This window comes from Archocentrus centrarchus, unplaced genomic scaffold (genome assembly GCF_007364275.1).
Source record: "Archocentrus centrarchus isolate MPI-CPG fArcCen1 unplaced genomic scaffold, fArcCen1 scaffold_52_ctg1, whole genome shotgun sequence".
Classification (NCBI taxonomy): domain Eukaryota; kingdom Metazoa; phylum Chordata; class Actinopteri; order Cichliformes; family Cichlidae; genus Archocentrus; species Archocentrus centrarchus.
The window spans coordinates 1082964-1105055 of NW_022060274.1; the positions used below are offsets into that span (position 1 = coordinate 1082964).

At 42.0% G+C, this 22092-nt stretch overlaps 1 protein-coding gene across 1 annotated transcript in view; it reads right to left on the reverse strand.

Annotated features, from left to right (window-relative positions):
* Window positions 1-873: 873 nt before the first annotated feature.
* The window catches only part of braf (B-Raf proto-oncogene, serine/threonine kinase), a 43430-nt gene continuing 22211 nt past the window's right edge, over window positions 874-22092 (reverse strand). The window contains exons 10-19 of the mRNA XM_030725275.1: window positions 21155-21291; window positions 20959-21076; window positions 16715-16799; window positions 16407-16583; window positions 16268-16314; window positions 15235-15353; window positions 14024-14155; window positions 11702-11836; window positions 7323-7476; window positions 874-5688 (exon numbers count right to left, since the gene is read on the reverse strand). Of these exons, the coding sequence (XP_030581135.1) occupies window positions 5666-5688; window positions 7323-7476; window positions 11702-11836; window positions 14024-14155; window positions 15235-15353; window positions 16268-16314; window positions 16407-16583; window positions 16715-16799; window positions 20959-21076; window positions 21155-21291 (1127 nt within the window). The 3' untranslated portion in view covers window positions 874-5665. The remainder of the gene's footprint in view (window positions 5689-7322; window positions 7477-11701; window positions 11837-14023; window positions 14156-15234; window positions 15354-16267; window positions 16315-16406; window positions 16584-16714; window positions 16800-20958; window positions 21077-21154; window positions 21292-22092) is intronic.

Genomic DNA, 22092 nt, shown 5'->3' on the forward strand with positions numbered 1-22092 from the left:
TGTAGTGTGTTTTTCCACTTTAATTTTGTGTGTGACTCCAAATCCAGGCCTCCGTTGGTTAATACATTTGATTTCCATTGATGATTTTTGTGTGATTTTGTTGTCAGCACATTCAACTTTGTACAGAACAAAGTATTCAATGAGACTGTTTCATTCATTCAGATCTAGGATGTGTTATTTGAGTGTTCCCTTTATTTTTTTGAGCAGTGTATTTTGAGGAGAGTGAAGACAGGCTTCTAGCCAGGAATATTTCACATGGCAGTGATATCGGCCGACCGGGGGGGAGCCCGTGGGAAACGGGAGATTGACAAGTGACACTCACTCTGTCTGGACATCCTCAGCTTTCTGTTTCCTGGCTGAAGAATTGCAAAATTATAATACTTCTATAGTTATAAAAATATTTTGCGTAAGTTGACAATGAGTCAAGCAGAATGTTTTTTAGAACCATGTCTTTAGTAAAAGAAACACTAAAACACTTCACTGCTCATAGTGTGTATTATTAGCAATTTTTACTTTAAATATCAAAAGTAATTGTTCTGCAGAAAAATGTTCCCATCTGTGTTATATGGATCAATATTACTGATGCAGGTTTTTAAGGCTGAGCTCAGTTTAAATATTGTACTGCATTGAAGAATCATGGCAGGTCTAACAGAAAGGCAGACCCACATCTCAATTTTAAAAATGTATATGAAGAATATTGATACAAAAACACAAATTCAGTGCTTCAGTTAATGACGTGTGACCGTGTGACATGGTTAACACAGCAGCTGCACACACACCGCCCTGGCAGATGCTGCCATCTTCTGGATGTAAAATGTTCCAGCATCACTAAACTCCAGCACATCAGTAAAACCAAGAACACGTAAAACAAGGTAAAGTTTTCATGCACTTCTTTAATATATCAGTTTTTCATATTCACAACAAATACATTAAGCTCTTTCTCTGTATGATACACCCTTAAATATTTTTACACTCAACCATTTTTCTCTGAAGTCTGCCTATGAAAATGTATTTTAATCTTTGTCACTTTATTTTAAACATTTTGTAATTTGTTACATTTGTTGTCTCCATGCCTCCTAGCAAACTGACAGTATTTCCTTTGTACACTATTTACAGGTGAAAAAACAAATCTCCATAAAGTTTTACATGATAGTACTCAGTCGAAAGGAACTGTTGGGTTCAAGGTTCAGGCAAGGAGAAGGTGAAGGGAGGGAATGTTTAAGAAGCAGAAGGAACACAAAAGCTGAGAAAGGCTGAACAGAAAGATGGATGTGATGGAGGAGTAGTGTGTGTGTGTGTGTGTGTGTGTGTGGGGGGGGGTGGAGCCTCAGTGACCGAGTCCAGTGTTTGCTCCTGTAGAATCTATGAAGCTAGAGCAGACATACATCTGTGATAATATTCTCATAGAAAATGATCTCCAAGAAAAATAAATACAGCACTTTGAAGAACATTACTATTTGCTTCCTCAGATTCAATCATGTGAGCTGATCTCAGCACTGCAGACAACTGCCACGCTTTAGGAAGAAGGATGATAATACTGCCTTTGGAAGATGGTCAAGGCTGTGTGCTCTGTTCGGTGAGGCTGACCTGGGAAATAGCTCACAATTTCAACTCAGAGCCACTGCAGGTGACTGGATCACATGGTCTTCATCAGCAGACATCTCCATGACCTGAGAATTTCTGGGACTTTGGGTCTGTGTGAGCTTAAAAGTCGATCTTAACACCCCCATTTTTCACCTTGGAAACAGGAGATGCCTGAGCTCCGGATGCCAAAGTAATCCAAGATCAACATTTCACGCAACACAGCTGAGAATCCTCAAAAGTTTGAGCATCTTAACTTCTGACTAAACTCATGGTGCTGAAGTAGGCCATGAGATGCAGCTTCTGCACATCCTCAGACACATAAACAAGACGAGTGGAAAGTCGACTGAAGTCTGATAAAACTGGGATTCTGGTGTTTTTGTGGGGTTAATTTGTAAAGGACTGTGGAAGCAAAGTAAATTGTTAGCTTATGTAAATGCAACACGCCATCCATGAGACATACTGAAGGCAACCATTGCTGAACTTAGAAACATTTAATCCTTCAAAATGTTTTTGTGCCTTCATCAAAAAAACAAAAAGAAAACTGAATTTCAGCTTTACTCCCAGAAATTAATAAGCTGAAAATTGCAGTGATAGTTCGAGTATTCAGACAGAGCCATTTTCCTCCCACAGGACCTCCTCGTCCCCGGCAGGTACCTGTGTACCTGTGTTTTTACTCAGGAACGACCTTCATCATCTTCAAAAACTTCAGATTTTCATAACGAAGACATTCTCAGCAGTTACAGCTCTACTCTCCTCCACGAAGCCAAAACAGAAGACTTTGAGGTCTGAAAAGGTGGAGAACAGCCAGCTGTTTTACAGAGCTGTCAATGGGACCTCTCTAGAGACAGGATATGTAATATTAATCAAAAGGCCAACAACATATCTGTATATCGTCTATAAAACCTGTACCTGGGAGTCAGGTGATAACAGTGTTACTGTTGAGCTTCTGTAGCTTGACATTGCAGAAAAAGTTTGGCCTTAATTGGACCCTTTGCCCAAACCCCAGATAAACTCAACCTTACAAACAGGTTCTCCCTGTAAGAATTTGGAATGTCATCGACCTATCTGGAAAAATTCCTTAATCCCTGACCTGACGACAATGACTACAATGCTCAGACATGTCTGCACATGAATGCTAATGTTGCAGTTTACCTGCTGATGTGAAAAAAGCAAATATTCAACAATGCAACCTGATATGTCAACATAGTCATGGTAACGTGTTAGCAAGCAGCTAGCTGCACATCCAGCGTACACACAGCAACACAAGCATTCATTATTATCAGGCTAAGTCACACAATTCACTCTTCTTTCGGTTCGCTTGGTCTCCACAAGCTGCTGAGAAAAATGCTCAGCTGCCACCGGCTCTTTCTGTCGCAGCCTGCTTGGTGTTTGGGCCGGCAGCATCTAGCAGAGCCGCTGAAGTTTATGCACATCTCATGCTGAATTCATAAAGAGACCAATGTGGTCTGGCTGTAATAAACATTGAAAAGTCTTACCCCACACTTGCAGCCAAAAATATACAGCAGTTAGTGATGCCACCAGGGTGCATTGATATAGAGAGAGATATATTGGTTGGCCATAGTTTCTCCAACAGACTCCACTGGTACAATCCCCTCAGCACTATGAGCGACACATGTAAGATCCCAGCTGAGCACGTATGGAGTGAAGCTGTGGAAGGTTTTCTTTTTCTGGAGATACTTTGTATCCTGTTTCTTGGCTATATGAAAGTGTTGCAGTATGATTTTCACAATTTACAAAGCAGATCATCTCATTGTGTGGTCACTAAAACTTGTTTTAGAAAATGTCAAAAATACAAACTTGCTGGAAGGGAAGGCGTGGTCTCAGTTATTCGCTTATTAAAACACATCTGGAGAATGAACCTGCAAACAAAGCTCTGATTTTCATCATACTTGTGACTTTGTTACGTGTGTTTCTACTAAGACTTCTCTCCAGTTTGTATTTTCAACATGTTTCTTGTAACATACTTCACATGTGCTCAGTGGCTGAAAATGTCCAAAGAGGGCTCCCTGACTGTGGTCCACGGTGAGGCTGTCACATCTCAGCCCTGTCTCTCCCTCTGACGGCCAAACGTGACTGAGTGGAGCGAGTGCGATGGTAACGTTGCTGTTTCTGTTATTTGTAATGGAAAGACACACGTGAACGAGAAGAACCAAGTCTGTCAGTGTTCGGTCTGACACGCCACCTAGACGCGTGTCTCCTCCACAACATGAGGCGAGCAGCCTCACTGCTCAGCTCTGTCCCCTGCAGGTGTGCATCAGAGACCGTCCAGACAATAAACGAACATTCGCAGCAAAGTACTCACAGTCCTGCACCTGCGGATGCCACCTTCACTGGAAGTCAAACTTTGAGTCATCTGCTCTGTGTCACATTTTTTTTCAATTAAAAAAAGGCAAATCACTCATTTGCTTCAATCCATCTCTACAAAGTGCAATTATGAGTCAAATGACTAAAACAAGCGTTGAAAGACAGTTTCAAAAATAGCGTCAAATAAAGCCTGAAAACAAACCCATAAAAAACTCACATAAATAAGTAAATATCTGCAGGCCTGCCTGTACAGAAAAAGGCAAACAATGACAATAACAAAATAAAAAGAACCTGTAATAACACCCCAACTGCTAACACACGCCGGCATGAAGAACGTACAGGTGCATGTGTACAGAGAAAGTAAAAGGTGTGATTAAAAGGACATTTCCAGAATTTTCAAATGAGCCTTTGATCAACATCCTCTCAGCAGGTAACGCTGCAGCCAGTAAGATCCCCATTTAAGCTGAGTGCAATGTTAAAGCTTTACGGTCCAACAAGGAGAAAATAAAGGAATGGCACAACATGTACTTAGTGTAAAAATTAATCTGAAAACATGTGAGAAGCAAAGAAATGCTGAGTCGCACAAATGTTGCGTAACAACTCGAGAGCTTGGAGAAGCCGTACGCGGCGAGCTGTGCGGAAACGCTGGGCGGCGGTCCGGCTTAAACCTTTCACAGGATGACACGCCTGCCTCGTCTCCTGCATCTTCTATCACTGAACAAATCTGCTTTTCTCTGCAACACATCCTGAGGTTCACTGACGGGTGGAGAGCGAGCGCTCACTCGGTGAAGACCCTTGTTGGTCAGGCTTTTAAAATGGAATGGGAAAAATCCTTCAGGTGAAGCTGCTACAAAGAAACAAATGAGCTCCCACAGAGCAGACTCTTCTCCTGCTGTCACAGCAAAGTTTGTCTTAAATACAGAGAAAAACCAGCTGGCAGAAAGCAGCTGTTGCTCTTTGACGGTGTCAAACATGTTGGAGACAAACAAGAAGGCAAAATGCAGCATTCTGTGGAACTGAGACTGCCCTAAGCCCAAAAAGACAAAAAAGCAAAGGCGTGTGCTGCTTTCTTCTAAAACGGCTGCTGTCTTTTAAAAAGATGCAGGACAAAACGTATTTCCAGCAACTGCTAAAATCTGAAACATGAGAGACAAATTAAAAAAATGTAAATAGATCTATCTTTCAGGTTATCTTCCTTCAGAGTTGACCCCTGCTGAGTGACCTTCAGCCCATCCCAGGGAAGGGCTAACGCCTTCCATCAGCTGACGACATGAAGCCTCTTCTCCTTCCACAGGCTCCGTTCTGCCGACGCTCAACAGCCCGGCTAATATCCAGCCTTCCTCCCAACAAGCACAACGAGTGACTGGACAAGTTGCATCCAAAGCTTCTCCTTTAAATTACTTTCCCTTTGCCTTCAGATATTTCTCCAGCAGGCAAGCTGATTACCATCTCTTCCTCAGCGCTGTTTTGGTATGGATATTTTTGTCTTTACTTTTTTGACTCTGTATAATTCAAGTTTGTTGATTTTTTTATTTTTCCTAATGCAGTTGTGTCTGTCGCTGCCGTTTGCTCGGTGGACAGCTGGCTGTTAAGTGAGGCTGCCTTCTTCAAGATGACAGAGGAAGAAAACAGCACATTCTTTGAGACCATTTTGTTTCTTTTTTGTTTCCTTTTTTTCCAGTAATGAATGAATCCGCCGCAGGGACACGAGACTTTTGAGAAGTGATGAGGGACGGACTGGTGGGCTCTGCCGCTCTTACTTAAATGCTGAAAACTCCCCTGAAATGATAAAGATACAAAGAAAACTGTGTAGAAAGCAGACAGTAGTGTCACCTATCAGGTGCAAATATGAAGCAGGTGTGTTTACAGAGAAATTTGCTTTAACCGAAATGTCCCTGAAAAGTGGTTTTCTCACCAAAACAGTAGAAACTCATGACAATTCAAAGCCAACCAGTACAAAACCCTGCAACAAGTACGTGAACTGTAAAGGGTGGCTGTGGCTCAGGAGGTCGAGCAGGTCATCTACTAATTAGAAGGTTGGTGGTTCGATTCCTGGCTGCTCCAGTCTGCATGCTGAAGTATCCTTGGGCAAGATACTGAACTGATACAACCGTCGGAGTACGAATGTGTGTGAATGTTAGATAGTAAGCACCTGGAAAGAGACACGTGTGTGAATGCAAACGTGTTGTATAAGCGCTTTGAGTGCTCAGCTGGAGTAGAAAAGCGCTTTATAAGAACTAGTCCACTTACCATTTTAAGGCTATTGGACCCATGCAAAACAAATTACTGGTGCTTCTATTTAACTGTACAACAATTTTTATGTTTCATTCTGAGACTATTTAAAAAAACACCCAACAGAAATACCAAGAATCTCAAACATTACAGAACACAAAAAATATAACCCAGCTGAACTGAAGCTTTGCAACCCTGGCCTGATGTGTAGCCCAGAAGGTTTATGCTTATGCTCCAAAACTGCAAAACTGCAGACACAAAGTAAAGTTTGGCTCTTGTGGTGGAAAATGCAAAGTTAAGGCATGAAGACACCCGACTAAATATAGTGACACGCTAACATATCGTCACTTTTCTTCATGGATTGGACACCTAGCTTAGAGCTGGCCAGGTGCTCATTAGCTTCATTAGTGCCTGAACAGAAACCAGAGCAGCCAAATGAGCCAACATTTCTGTGGTCCAAACGTTAAGGAAAATGGTTGAAATTGGTTTATAAATGTTCTCGGTGTGTCTGGCCCCAAAAATGAACAAATAATGTCAAGTACAAAGAAAACCCAATTTGAAATATTTGTGCAGAAATATCAGAATACGACAAGTTGTTATTACAATGCAAAAGATTTGAAATAAGAGAAGAAGGAAGTGCAAATAATGAATAAACACAATCTTTTCATTACATACACAAAAAGTAAAAGAAGGAATCTTAATCACCTTTGGTAAATGGGCTGATTCTTATACAGCACTTTATACAAGCTTCTACAGCTGAGTGCTTTCTATCTAACATTCACACACATTCATACCACAACGGTCGCATCGGAGAGCAACTTTGGGTTCAGTATCTTGCCCAAGGATACTTTGGCATGCAGACTGGAGCAGCCAGGAACTGAACCACCAAACTTCTGAATAGTAGATGACCTGCTCTACCTCCTGAGCTACAACCACCCCAAATATTTAGTGCTATCAGTTAGAGTTAGTGCTAGCTAGTTTTACGTTCTGCCAGCTAACGTGATGAAAGATGAGATCTGATGCACTAACTACGGTTTGGGCATCTTCATAATAATAAGAGGAGGCGGTGGTGGTGTACATGATGAAAATGCTACACCATCACTTCCTGTTATTTTCATTGTGTGCTGCAGATTGCATCTGTCGAGATCTTTCCCGTCGTTTTTCCCAAGAAGATAACTCACCGTAGCCGCCAGCCTGGATGGGGGTTTTAGGTGAGGCGCAGGCGTACAAACTGAAGTCCTCTGTCTGAAAGCCGGCTCGATTTAAAGAAGGCTCTGAGGCGCTGCGGTGGATTTTGGGTAATGAGCGAGCCAGCAGCTCAATGGATGCCAAGATCTGAAGAAATACACAGCACAGCCACAGGGGTCATTAAACAGAATCAATATGATCATCATCCACAGCTTAACACAAGCCAACAAATACCTACATCAGCTCAGCTGCTGTTGGTGGTTTAAAGACTCTGAGGCCATCTGCTGGCAAAACCAATCAAACTCAGAAAATCCACAACTGTCTTTCAAGCCTGCATCACATTCTGGGGCTCAAAGTAAAATACCATAATACCTCCATATTACAACTCACTCTCTTCACCGGACTCACATGTTTCTGAGTTATTTTATTATTTTATTTATTTATTTATATATTTTTATTTTTATTTAGTATAGTCCTTGGGGTTACAGATCTTGTACAGCACTTTGGTCAACGTCGTTGTTTTAAATGTGCTTTATAAATAAACTTGACTTGACTTGACTTGACTTGATCAGTGTTAATTTGCTGCCAGTAAAAACCAGTCCTGAAGGCTTTTCACGTGACCACCAGGACAGCAAGAGGCACAGTGGTTAGTACCAGCAAGAAGAAAAGAAGGTTCCTGGTTCAATCCCCAGCTGGGGCCAGTCTGTGTGGAGTTTGCCCTGTGCCTTATGCCCTTCTTCCAAATTAGCCATAAATACATGGTAGATAAGTTCTTGAAGTGTAATAACTAGAGCACTGAATAAAACTTATGGTTAAAGTGTGACTTGACTTTGGGTGGTCAGTAAGACTAGAAAAGTGCTGTACAAATGTGAGTACACACACACACACTTCCAGTGCAGAGTTGGAGACGGGAATCCAAGCGGAGGAAAAGAGGGGAGAGTTGCTAACGCTGAGTGACTCCAATAAAATCAAAGCATGTGCCAAGTGCAGCAGCACCCGTCTCGTTGCTTTAACAGAAACTAGACTTTGATTCTGATTTGGAAGGCGATGGTTTTAGGAAACACTTTTGTTCCACAGTGACTTGTGTCTCTGTCACAAAAACTGCTGCAACACAGTGACCATCAGGTACACACTGTGCAGACACACAGCAGGCGGGATATGTCACACTGACCGCTGGGTTGAGTGAGCGGCCGCTGCACTCTATCTGTACTATGTCATGTTTTGTGCTCGCTTACGTTCTTCATGTGTACAGTATGCGCTGCGCCCTGTCATTCTTTGCTTCTATTGGTCATGTAAATTTACGTCACAGAGCTTGCAGCCAAAGTTTAAGTGTGTTGAGCTTCGGCCGGCACATGTGAGTTCTCCCCCAGAGGGCGAGCTTGTGCTGCTTAACACAGCAGCAAATTATTCACGAGTGGCACAAGAAATGATGGGTTTCAGAGTACTGCGGAGCCACTGTCGAGTTATATGTGACGGGCCCTTAATGTGGACAAAAACAAGTCAAACAGCTCATTATCAGTACATGATGCTCACAACTCTTGAAATGTCTGGACTGTTGTTGTGGATCTGTTAAGGGAGCTGACAAATATCTTGGCAGAGCTCCATTTGGCACGTCTGATCGTTGGGTTCTATACTCGATTCTGTCCTACAACGTGGTCCCGAAGAGAAACAAGCCGAAACAAAGTCTCGAGGACCTTAACAGTTGCACAGACTGGGTCTTGTTTCAAAGTGTCTCGTCTGGATGAACTCACAGAGACTGTGACTGCATAGACAACATTTTGTAAAGATTTGGTTGTTCCTGGAAATCTGTTTTCATTTATCCAAAAGCTTCAATTACTCAACGACATATCAGTTTTAACCACGTGAATCAATACAGGGAGCAACAAAAACAAGCCAAACAGCTCAAGCTTACTAAATATACAGCTGAAACCGGAAGTTTACATACTGTATAAAAAGACATATGCATGATTTTCTCAGTGTCTGACATGAAATCAGAACAATCCTTTCCTGTTTTAGGTCAATTAGGATTACCAAAATTATTTAGATTTGCAAAAATGCCAGAATAATGAGAGAGAGAATTATTTAAGGCATTTTTATTACTTTTTGCAAAGTCAAAAGTTTACATAAACCAAGATTACCATGCCCAAACAATTTGGGACAGCCCATATGATGATGTCATGTCTTTGTGCCAGTGCCAAAAAACAACGCCCCACAGTCATTTCATGACTGCAGCCTACAGTGCTTAGCTCTCTTAGAATAAAAGCATTTAAGAAGATTGTAAAAGAGGCATTTCTGAACACAGTGCAAACAAATATGGACCGGTTCCACTTTCCCTATAGGTCAGGCTGGGGTGTTGATGATGCAATGTCCACTTTAGTCAATGTGATTTAGTAAAGTGGCAGACTTGGAGGGTCCAAAGACTTCTGCATGACCTATTTTGATTGATTTTTTTTTTTTTTTTTTTTTTTTTTCCATCAGCTTTTCGTTGTATTCAGCCCCACATTTTAAAAGTGCTTTGGGTGCTCTGAGTAGAAAAGCACTACATCTGTACCACTCCGTTTACCACTGTAGCAATAAAGAGTTGTGAGTACTCATAACACTGATCTGGTTTGACATGTTGGCTGATGGATTTTTTGTAACTGGTGTTTCAGCTAATGTTCCTTCCTCTGCCTGATCGTCCCACGGGTGCCATAGTTTTTAAGTTTGTCGATAACACAGTCAATGTCTCCTGTCAGCAGTGATGATCCTGATGGCCCTGTAGGGGGGATTTCACAGAGTGGTGCAAAGTTGTGCTTCTTGGACGTGGATTTTAGGAAGACAAACGATCAGGTTATTGAATATGTGTAGCAGAATAAATAGCTGGATAAGAAGCTGACCTTTGAGCTTCAGCATGTGCTTTCTGCAGAAAAGCTCACCAGTGCATGCACTTTCATCGCAAGCTGTGTGTTTTTAAGTCAACGCCACAATATTTTATTCTCATTTATTTGAACCTGTTTCTACATTCTTTTCTCAGCTGGTACGATCACTGAACCTCAACGTCGAAGGTCTATTCAAAGTGAGGAGAAAAAGGCAGATACAGTACACCGGCGTGCAGGAAAAACTCATCTGTTCCAGCTGCCACCGCTCTGCTAAACAACTCATCATGTTTTTAATGTTGCTATTTTACAGCCCCAGTTCTAAAAATTGGGATGGGGTAAAAGGTCAATCAAAACAGACTGCAATCATTTGCAAACCCAAATTTAGAACACAGAAAAATATCAAATCTTTAAGCTAAGACATTTGACTATTTCATGAAAAATATTAGCTCATTTTAAATTTGATGGAAAAAGCCAGTCTCAAAGAATTGGGACAGGGAAAAAATTTGAAGAGTAAGTGATACTAAAAATCAGCTGGAGGAACATTTAGAAACTAAATGAGTTCATTTGGAAACAGGTCGATAACATGATTAGAGATAAAAAGAGCGTCTTAGAGAGGTTCACCAATCTGCAAAAAGTTGCATCTGCTTTGTAGTCGAAGAGGCTGCAGATCAAACTGGTCTTCCTGCATTTGGCACATTATGAAATGAAAGAAGTGAACATTTTTTTCCCAAAAATGCTTTCCTCAGTCCCCAGACATGTATGGACTGCTGTTAGCAGAAGAGGAGATGCATCGCCCTTCCTAACTTTTGTGAGACGTGTTCCTGTCATCAAAGTAAAAAAGGAGCTGGTATTCTTCTTAAAACAGCATATTTTCTCAGTTTAAACAATTCATATGTTTCCCTCGTTCTATTGTAGATCATTGCATTCTGTTTTTAATTACAGTGTGACAACTTATTGGAATTGGGGTTGTATTATGGACTTCTAACTTGGTGTGTTTTTATGGTGCTTGTACAGATTATAGTAAATATCATTAAGCATTAACAAAGCCCTCAGTGATGTATCCCATGATGGCTTTGAACTGTGAGCTCTTTAGCCTCAGAGTCACAGCGCCCATGATTTCCAGAAAGAATTTCACATTCTGACTGGTCAGACCACAAAAAACACTTTTCCACTCCTCAGGCCTTCTTAAATGAGCCCCAACCTGGAGAAGGAACTGCTTTTGTGGCCATATTTTTAATTAAACAGAGGCTTGATATTATTAACAGATCACTGCATTCTGGTTCTATTCAGATTTTATGGTGTTGGGAACCAGTTTACAGGGTTCTAGCCAGTGGCTGGTTGCCCGCCGCTGCGCCCGGCTGAGGATTTCAGCGGTTTGCTCTCAGAATTAGCACAATTAGCAAGCGGGTGCAGCTATTAGCACTAGCAAACTACCAAGTGATCAGCTAACAGCCAGGGAGACCGCCAAATGATTTGGTGCTATGTAAATAAAACTCAACTGCACTTGTTCTCACCTGAGGGAAGAGAGGTCGCTCCTCTCTCTTCTTCTTCAGGCAGTCAGCCATCAGTCTCTTCATGGCCTTCGGACAGTTGCTGCGAACCTTGCTGAGGTCAGGAGACAGATAACCTCGACCCACCATGAATATGATCTATGTTGGGAACAGATGGTACAAGTGACTGCAAAATTTGTGGCAGTCAAACATTCTGTTGGCAGGAGTGAAATGGCATCTCAGCCATCATCAGGCAGCTCAGACAGTGACACAGCAGCTGAGATGAGCTGATCCAGGGCGAGAATGTGAAAAAATTGACACTTCTGTGGACAATTCATGTGTCCCCCAACACACACAACAATGTGTACTTCACACAGAAAACAGCTGGCATGGTTGTGTAGGTGGACATCAAGTAAAACTGCAAAGAAGCGATCTTAGGAAAATCAATCATCCAGGTCATAGTCGTCTCTGGAGCCTGAAAAAAGGTGACTGGACTTCTTTTTTTTTTTTTTTTAAATCTGAATAGAAACAGAATGCATTGATCTGTTAATAAATTCAAGCCTCTATTTAATTAAAAAGTCCAGTTGCCCTTTTTCAGGCTTCAGAGATTAGAAAAGGAACATGAGCACAAAGCAGGCTTCACCAAGCACCACTTTTAACTGTCAGCTGTTGTCACTGAAGACAACATAAAAATTAAAAGAAAAATCATTTTACTCTATTAATATGCACCAAAACGCAGCCAGACCATCTTCTCCATGCAACATACCTGCAGTGTAAACTACTTTTATGTATCTCACTCTTTAGTGTTCACAAGAATGTTGCTACAGATGCACGAGAAGACCCACAAACAGATTTTGGACAATGTCACTTTTTTTTTTTTTTGTAATTTTACCTTCGTACACCACTGCCATGGTTTCTAAATCAAATAATCAAGATGTGATTTAAGTGCAGCCTTTCAGCTTTAATTCAAGGGATTTAAGAAAAGTACTGCATTAACTGTTAAGGAATTACAGTGTACAGTAAATGGACAACTGACCCACAGTTTCATGGCCAGGTTAGGCCTACTCCCTCACTGTTTCATGACAAATTAAGCAGATAAAAGATCTGGAGTTGACTGCTCCCTTGTTCATTAAAACTTTCAATATGAGGTCAAAACAGAAGAAAAGAGAAAATGAATGTTTCCAATTCTTTCTGAGAGAATACTATCTGTTACACTCTTTAAAAGAAGGACTACACTGGCCAGCTCTGCAATACCAAAAGGCCTGAAAGAAGACAGAAGGGGCTGATCGCAGAATTCTTTCCTTTGTTACGAAAAACTTTCACAACATCTCACCAAGAACGCTGTCGAGGAGGTGGGCTTATCACTGTCAAGGTCTACAATCAAGAGACGCATTCATGAATGTAAACACGGGGCTAACAACACGGTGCACATCACTGGTTACACTCAAGAACAGGAAGGCCAGTTTGGACTTTGCCAGAAAAACATCTAAAAGACCTTAAAAGAAATCTTTAGACACATAATCTTGTACCAGATTAACTTTTACCAGAATGATAGGATTAGAAAAATATGGCGAAGGAAAGGAACAGCTCATGATTCAAAACACTGAACATAATCTGCCAAAAACAATGGAAATAATGTGACAGATGGACATGTATGGCTGCCAGTGGAAAACCAGCTCTGATGATGTGTAGCAGGATGAATTGTACAGCACACACACAGGGCTATACTCCCTGCTCTGATTCAGCCAAATGCTGCAACATGGATCAGATAGCAACCCAGTGCAAATTAATAGTGATCCAAAGTGCACAATAAAGGAAACCCAAGAATTTCTCAAGAAAAAGAATTAAAATATTCTTCAGTGGGAACGTCAATCACCTGATCTCAATCCAATAAATCATGCTTTTCAGTTAGTGAAGGCAAAACTGAAGGGAGACCCAGAAATAAGCAGCAGCTGAAGGCAGCTGCAGTAAAGGCCTGGCAGAGCATCTCCAGGGAGGAAATCGGCATTTGGTGACGTCCGTGGGGTCCAGACTTCAGGCGGTCATTCCACAGCAAAGGATTTTCATCCAGTATTAAAACCAATCCTTGTGTTTAAAGTTGTGTTATTCTGTCTCATTTCTGTTGGGCCTCTGCATAAAAATGGTTGTAATTCCAGATTAAATACTTTTGTTAAACCCCTGGAATGAAAGCTGAAAGTTTACACTTAAATCACATCTTGATTGTTTGATTTTAAATCCCCTTTGGTGACATAATAATAATAATAATAATAATAGAAGTATTCCAAAAACGAATTGGCCCAACAGCACCGGCAGTAGTGCAGCAGTGTGATCATCGTTTCCGCTCACCTGGTCTCTGTTGTTGATGTTGGAGTAGGGCAGCGCTCCTGACATCAGCTCGTAGAGTACAATGCCAAAGGCGTAGACGTCTGACTGGAAGCTGTAGGGATTCTTGTCCTGCAGCCGGATTACCTCTGGAGCCTGACAAACACACAAGTCACGCTGACTGTGGCTAATTTACTTATTCTGAGTGCAAACTGAGAAAAACAAGGGGAAGGTCTACATAAGTCCATCTTTTAGACTGAAGTTAATGTCATTGTAATTAAAGGGGGCCTATAATACTATATTTTCTGCAATATATACATAGTGTCTAAAGTACAGTGGTGGGTGTTAAACACAGCCAAATTTGCACGCCTCTTCAGGCAGTGTTTTTACATGGTCCAATATCCTTGTATGATCATCTGAGGTACACAGATCTATCTGAAAACACAAAAGCCCCACCCACCCGCTGTTCATAACTTCTGGCTACAAATGTCATTCAACAGCTGGCTTTAAAGGGAGGGTGGCCTTTAACATGGGGAGCTACAACACGTCATTTTGGACAAAGGACGACCTGAAGAGCTGCAGCCCAGGATAAGATAAATTATTATTTTGAACTGTGAGTCATGCAAAGCTCCTCTAGTAGAGACCAAAAATAAAAAGGTGGAGCTGGAAATGAGTTCATGTGTGAGTTAATAGAGAAGCTCTGTCCCCTCATGTCGTCTTTACTCCCCCTGCTGATCTGCACACCTGATCACTCTGCTTTCTCTTAAATTCACATCAGTGTTACTATACTTGTCTAATAATATTTCCAATCGCTCTCTGATCCCTGTCTTTAAGTATCATTGTAATTCTTTCAGATCATCTTATTTGCAACTATTCCTTTCCCTCACTAGCTTGTCGTGGCTGCCTAGCGTTTCCATGAGCCTGCACAGACTCAGCCATCAGCATGTAGATTCCAGGGAGCCCTGTTTCCTACTTTTGTTTGGAGCACTGCTCTATAAAGTGGCTTCTCATCATTCATCTATTTGCTAAAACTCATAATAGTTCAATAATGTTTATTTCGGTCTTAACTGAAATATAATTTATTTATCATTGTAATTGTGATGATTAATAATTTAGGCAAAGGATAAGCACATTCAGAAAGCACACATCATACGAAACGAATGACAGAAAGTAAACTAGAAGAACTATAAAACAGGTAAAATGTGAAAGGTGTCTTGTAGGAGATGAACACCAACCATCCAAAGAATGGAGCCTGAGAGCTGTTCAAACTGGTGGGAACCGCTCCAGCGGGACTTCACTGTAGCCAGACCAAAGTCCCCGATCTTCACCGTCAGGTCCTCATGGAGGAAAATATCTGGGAGAAGAGGTCATGGAAACACTCTCTTCTACTTCCTAGTTCTTACACATGCAGGACTGTTCCAAGGATGGAGCTTCCATTTTGATCCTGTCTTATCAAAAATAATAATAAACACTGGTATGCTATCGATTAACTAACAAGAGCACCACTGAGGAGTGCGCTGTTTTGGACTTGTAACGGGGGGAGGGGTCAAAGTGCTGTTATATTAAAGTCAGCGAACAAGTGTGTGAAGTCTGACAGGTCTAGCTTGAACAGTATGCATCTATAATGTGAATCTGAACATTCAAGGTCACATTGTGTTTAAGTTACGACCAATGTTAAAGTTTTGTTGAACAGATGCTGCAAACAACCAAGCTAAAAATGACAATACCCACACACTGGACACCAGAAAGCACTGAATAAATCATTCCTGCTTTTTGCCTTGTGAGTTGTGTTATTTCTTCTTCAGCTGCACAGATATTTGTCTTGTAGTGCATCTGGTATTACAGAATCACTGCGTTGTGATACAACTTTGGTGGATAACACATTCTAATAATATTGTATTATGTCTTACTCTGGGATTCCCACTGTTGGGGATTTTTTTAAGCTGGTCTGGTTATTTGGTGAGTTCTCACTACCGGTGGAAGCCTGAAAAGGTCAGGCCTGTTGGAGATGACCTGACTGGTTACTGCCCCTACTAAGAGCTCAGGGCCATCCGGCTGCTTGCTAATAGAGCTGAAGCTCACTGTGCTCCTTTATCTGTAGGAGAAAGTAAAACACTGAGATGTTCATACTGTACCTGCTGTAACGTGTGTTCCTCCTTCTTTTCTGTGAAATTAAATATTTCTTACTTATACTTCTATAATACCAACCCTACTTTATAACTGGTGACTAATGTTTAACTGACTGAATGAAATGTTTCAGAAGGATACTGTTGCTCTTCAGATCTCTGTGTATGATGGACTTGGCATGCAGGTAACTGAGGACGAAAACCAAAAAGTTATTAGAGTTATTGTATGTCTGCACACATTGTGAAAACTGACTGCTCTTGTTGTTTGAGGGGTCACTCACTCCATGCCCTGAGCAGTCTGCCGGGCTATGTCGATCAGCTTGATCATCTCGAACTTGGTCTCGATGATGTGCAGGTGGTGATATAGACTGGAGCCTTCACACCACTGGGTCACGATGGCCAGCTGGGGCTTGGTGGTGTAGCCCATGAAGAGCAGGATGTTCACGTGACGCGTTTTCCTGGTGCAAACACACAACTTGTTCAAATTACAGAAAGCCAGCAGATTTACACTGATGACAGTAAGATGATGTTGTGTCGCCTGCAGGTGCACGAAGGGAAACAGGTGCTAGAAAGGAGAAGGCAGGATTACCTGAGGACTCCCACTTCATTCTTGAATGCCTGAAGCTGTTGTGGCGTGGGAGCAGTGACATTCAGCATCTTCACTGCCACATCACCTGGGGGCCAAGGGAAAATATGCTAGTAAAAGTTGGCCAAAGTGGATGTTAACTGTGCTCCTCTGGGCCTTCCTGCTGACTAGGAACACCTAGTGAGCTGCTACATAACATCACTTATTTCCATTTAAGCAACATGTCTACTAACATGCAAATCATTTGGATTTATCATAGAAAGGTTTGTGTATCAAACCTCTAAACCTGAGATTAGTGGACAACCAGACGGATGTACTATGAAGCAAAATTAACTATGTTATGCTCAAAGTCGGAGTTTTCATTGTGACAAAGGCGACTCTCATTTTTTTTTAACCACGGTAACTTTAGGTGAACAAATAACCTGTGTTCAAGAGCAGGTTATGTTTAGGATTTTGGTTTAAAACCAAACTGGAAGTGCCACATTGTCACAGATTTTTAATTACACTATCCTGTAAGGAAAAACAATGGGGAAAAAATCCTGTTGGACAGCCACACTGTTATGGACCGGGTGATGTGTCAGGAATGAAAGGATGCCACACCGTTTGATGGAAATGAAAATGATCAACCTACAGAGTCTGAATCCAAAGACATCTCAAAAATCCAAGTGAAAACAATAAGCAGTAGTCTAGTCCGTTTTGCCAAAATTTCATTGCAGCAGCTCAAAATGGGACCCAGCAGTTTGTATGGCCCCCATGTGCTTTGTACGCATGTCTGACAGTGTCAGGGCTCCTACTGAGACGACAGATGGTGTCCCGGGGGATCTCCTCCCAGATCTGGACCAGAGCATCACTGAGCACCTGGACAGTCTGAGATGCAACCTGGTGGCATCGGATGGATCACAACATAATGTCCCAGAAGTGTTCCATTCAATTTAGGTCAGGTAAGCGTGGGGGCAAGTCTATAGTGAATCCTCCAGGAACTGCCTGCATACTCTCGCCACATGAGGCAAGGCACTGCTATGCACCAAGAGAAACCCAGGACCCACTGCACCAGCGTAGGGTCTCACATTGGGTCCAAGGATTTCATCCTCATACCTGATGGCAGTCAGGGTGCTGTTGCCTAGCCTGTAGAGGTCTGTGTCCCTCTATTGATATGCCTCCCCAGACCATCACTGAACCAACACCAAACCGGACATGCTGAACAATGTTACAGGCAGCATAACGTTCTCCACAGCTTCTTCAGACCCTTTCACATCTGTCACAGGTGCTCAGGGGGAACTTGCTCTCATCTGTGTAAAGCACAGGGTACCAGTGGTGGACCTGCCAGTTCTGGTCTTCTATGGCAAATGCCATTCAGGCTCCACGGTGCCGAGCAGTGAGCACAGCGTCCACTAGAGGATGTTGGGCCATCAGCCTACCGTCATGAAGTCTGCTTCCGATTGTTTAATCAGAGACATTCATAAAAGACATTAATAACTGCATGTGTTGCATTATTGTATCTTACTGTAATACACAAAATCTCTGTCTGTTGAAGTGTTTGTTTCTTTGTCCACCAGCTCCTTCTACATACTCGAGAACTTCACAACCAAACATGGTGCACAGGTACATATTAGGCCCCTGAAGGTTCTTATCTACATTATGATGAGATTATGTTGCCTAGCAACTACCTAGCAACAGGCTAAAATGACTTGCTTTTAGCATTAAGGCACCTACGACACCTTATTTCTGGTCCTAATGCTGCTTGGTTGCTTTTACACTACTGGAATTGCAGCTAATAGAGTTAAGATTAAACAAGACCCATCACCAATGGGGAAATGCTCCCACCATTAATTATATGTAGAAGTCAGGATAACATTAAAGCCCCATTTCATAAAACAAAAGCTTTCAGTAGACAACTAATTACCTTCTGCTATTTTTCCCTAATTTGGAGGTCTTGTCCTAAACTTTTATCCAAATACTTTAGTAACCCCTGGGTTAGTAAAGATATAATACATATTCCAGCAAATATATGTTTTCAATATTAAAAAGCGAGGCAGAGGACCCCAATGCAGGACTCAGACGAGGAGGTTAACAATAACTTAAAGCTTTAATCCAAAAAGACTAGAACGTAGCATAAACATGACCGTGGCATAAAGCACACAGCAGGGAAAAACCAACGATGATGCGACAAGGAACTAAACAACACAGAGAGCTTAAATACACAAAGGGATAATGAGGGAAAAGGAAATGAGTGACACATACATGTAAACTTAACAGAGGGAATCTACACAGACCAAAACAGAAAAACTAGATACAACACACAGGGAACACTGGGATGTCAAACCAAACACAAAGGGGCCAAGACACAGACAATACACACAGGAACACAGGGAAGACCAGGATCAACATGGAAAACTAAACAAAGGCAAACTACAGTCCTAATACTAAACTATAACCAAAACTAGAAATAGAACAAAACAGAACTTCACAAAAAGAACTCAAAACACTGGGCCACCGGCCCAGGACCATGACACTAAGATGTTTTCCACTAAAAATCACCTAAATCAGTCTCACTGGGCCAGAACCAGATCCACCTATCATAGGGTCCATAACGCAGTCCTGGTCGGAGTCCCCTTGCACAGCAGCACAGATCCAAGCCCTGCTTTGGCTCTGGTCACGTCCCAATTCACCCCATCTGACTTCATTTTGCATGTGTTCATAGTGGCTTATTTTGTCCTGAAGTAATGTATTTCTCATTTTAAATGGTTTAATCTCCCAAAACTATATTGAAATATTGGAAATCTAGTTCTAACTTGAACTATTATACTATATATTAACTATTATATTAAAAAGTCCTCAACAAAAATGTCATTTAATCCAAGAACCTCTAAGTGTCACCATGTGAGTGCCAGCATTTCACCCACATTTGCGACTAAAAATAGACCTGCAACAGAAACGTATTTAGGAGCGCGCATGCGAATAAAAAGTATTACAACACGAAACTCAAACAGGCCCCAGTTTTTCAACAAAAGGACTGATAACACAACAGCAGCAGTGATGACGGTGCTGTTAGAGTTTAACATGGAGTCTGCCTGAACGCACATGCAGTGAAGCGCAAAGAAGCAGTTACTGAGACGGTGAGCTCAGGTGGAGCTGTCCAAAACAGCAGCGCTTGTTCCTGTAACCACCAACACACACACACACACACACACACACTTTCACTGCTGGCTCTGTAATTGGAGCCAGAATGGACACTCCGGGAGAGGTGGTGGGAAAATGTTCACTAATGATGTTAGAAGCCATCCTGAACAACTTTTCGGAACAAAAGAACATCAGTACTGGAAGATTCCTTTCCTTTGTACCCACAGCCATCAGGCTTTTCAATTCTGTCAGACACATGATGAATTTCCCTGTGGGATCAGTGAAGTTATTCTTATTCTTATTTAGTGGGAAGCAGCTGGAGGAGTCCTTCATCAAACCACCTGATCAACAACTCCATTGTGAAGAAAAGTGAACCTTTCAGCTTCTCCCATCCACCACGTTACATAAAGTTACAATAAAATATGCACATGAACTGTTAACTTAGTCTGTCACAATGCTTAAATAATTAATAACCGGGCTGGCTGTAGCTCAGGAGGTAGAGCAGGTCATCTACTAATCGGAAGGTTGGAGGTTTGATCCCTTGCTGCTCCAGTCTGCGTGCCAAAGTATCCTTGGGCAAGATACTGAAGCCTGAGTTGCTCTCCGATGCGACCGTTGTGGTATGAATGTGTGTGAATGTTAGATAGAAAGCACTCAGCTGTAGAAGCTTGTATGAATGAGGCCTGTTGTATAAAGTGCTGTATAAGAATCAGCCCATTTACCAAAGGTGATTAAGATTCCTTCTTTTACTTTTTGTGTATGTAATGAAAAGATTGTGTTTATTCATTATTTGCACTTCCTTCTTCTCTGGGTGAATGAGACATGGTGTGTAGAGTAGAAAAGCACTATATAAGAAGCAGTCCATTCACAAAATAACAAAGTGGTTTTATTAGTTTTGCCTTCCTATCAACTTGAAGCAGTCTGGCCATTCTCCTCTGACCTCTACTCTCAGCAAGGTTTATAACAAGCTGCAGCTTTCTGGATATTTAAGCTTTTCAGACCATTCTCTGTAAACCCCAGAAATGGCTGTGTGGGAAAATCAGTGCAAAAGTGTGACTCATTTAATAAATGACTGATGAAACTGTTTCTTTACTCACTGCAAGTGTGACAACATAGTGTAGTCTTACCATGCCACTTTCCCTTGAAGACTGTTCCAAAAGATCCAGAACCTATCCTCTGACCCAGAGTGATCTGACCTTCTGGGATTTCCCAGTCATCGCTGGAGTCCCGTCTCCCCAGCGTTTTCTGTTTTAAAGGACACCCAATCAGCACAAGCAGACAATGAGCTGCAGCACAACATCAGCACTGGTGACAGCCCCTCACCATCTTATTGCGGTCCTCGGACGAGGAGGACGATTTGCGCTCCCTCTGCTGGCACGGTGACTTCTGTGGGACCTTGACATTGGTCAGAGAGCCGGGCAGAGAGGCGGGAGGTGTGGCAGACAGACCTGTGGTTGAGCCTGGAGGAGAAGAGAAAAGAGTAAAAGAATAAAGGTTTGGAGGGTGGAAAAGACCAGTCAAAAAGATTAGAGAAGGCAGGGGTGGGGGTTGGGGGTGGTAGAGGGCAGAGACTGGGGCTTCTGTATCAGTTTTTTGTGTGTGTATATGTGTGTGTGTGTTCACATGTACAGGACAGGTGAGGGGGTGCTTGGCTGGATGGCAGCTGTTGTTATATTTAACGACTCCTTCCAGGACTCTGCACTGCTCCTGAACTTAACATCTGTATTCTAAACAGCATCTGAAAGAGCTACCTGTCCTTCCAGCATTTTTAATCAGCTCACTTCAAAAAAGGCCTTTAAAAGTTGTTTTTGCTAATCTGAGCAAAGAACATGACAAACCGCGTACAGACCTGTTTGGGAAGCAATGTGATGACACAATAAATCCTCACAGGAAGAACACGAGTGCATCAAGTGCTGCTGAAATGTCAGCAACTCCTTTGCTCTTTTATAGGTGTGCTAAATAAGCCGTTAGCAGCTCTTGTATGCACTGCGGTTTGCAGTCAGTGGACACTGAGCATGAAGACTCCCAGAGAAGCTTGGATGTGTCTCCGCTTTCTTCAGCTTTCTGACTTGATTTACAGGATTTCACAGATAATGACGTACTCTGAAGATCCCTCTGTGATATATTTGTAACTTACTGATTCAACACCACCCCACACACGTCTGTTGGTTTTAAACAGCTGCCAGTTTAGACAATAATTATAAATGTTAGAGTTAGCTGTTAGATTTGAAATCCTAATAAATAATTTTAAGTTACAGGTT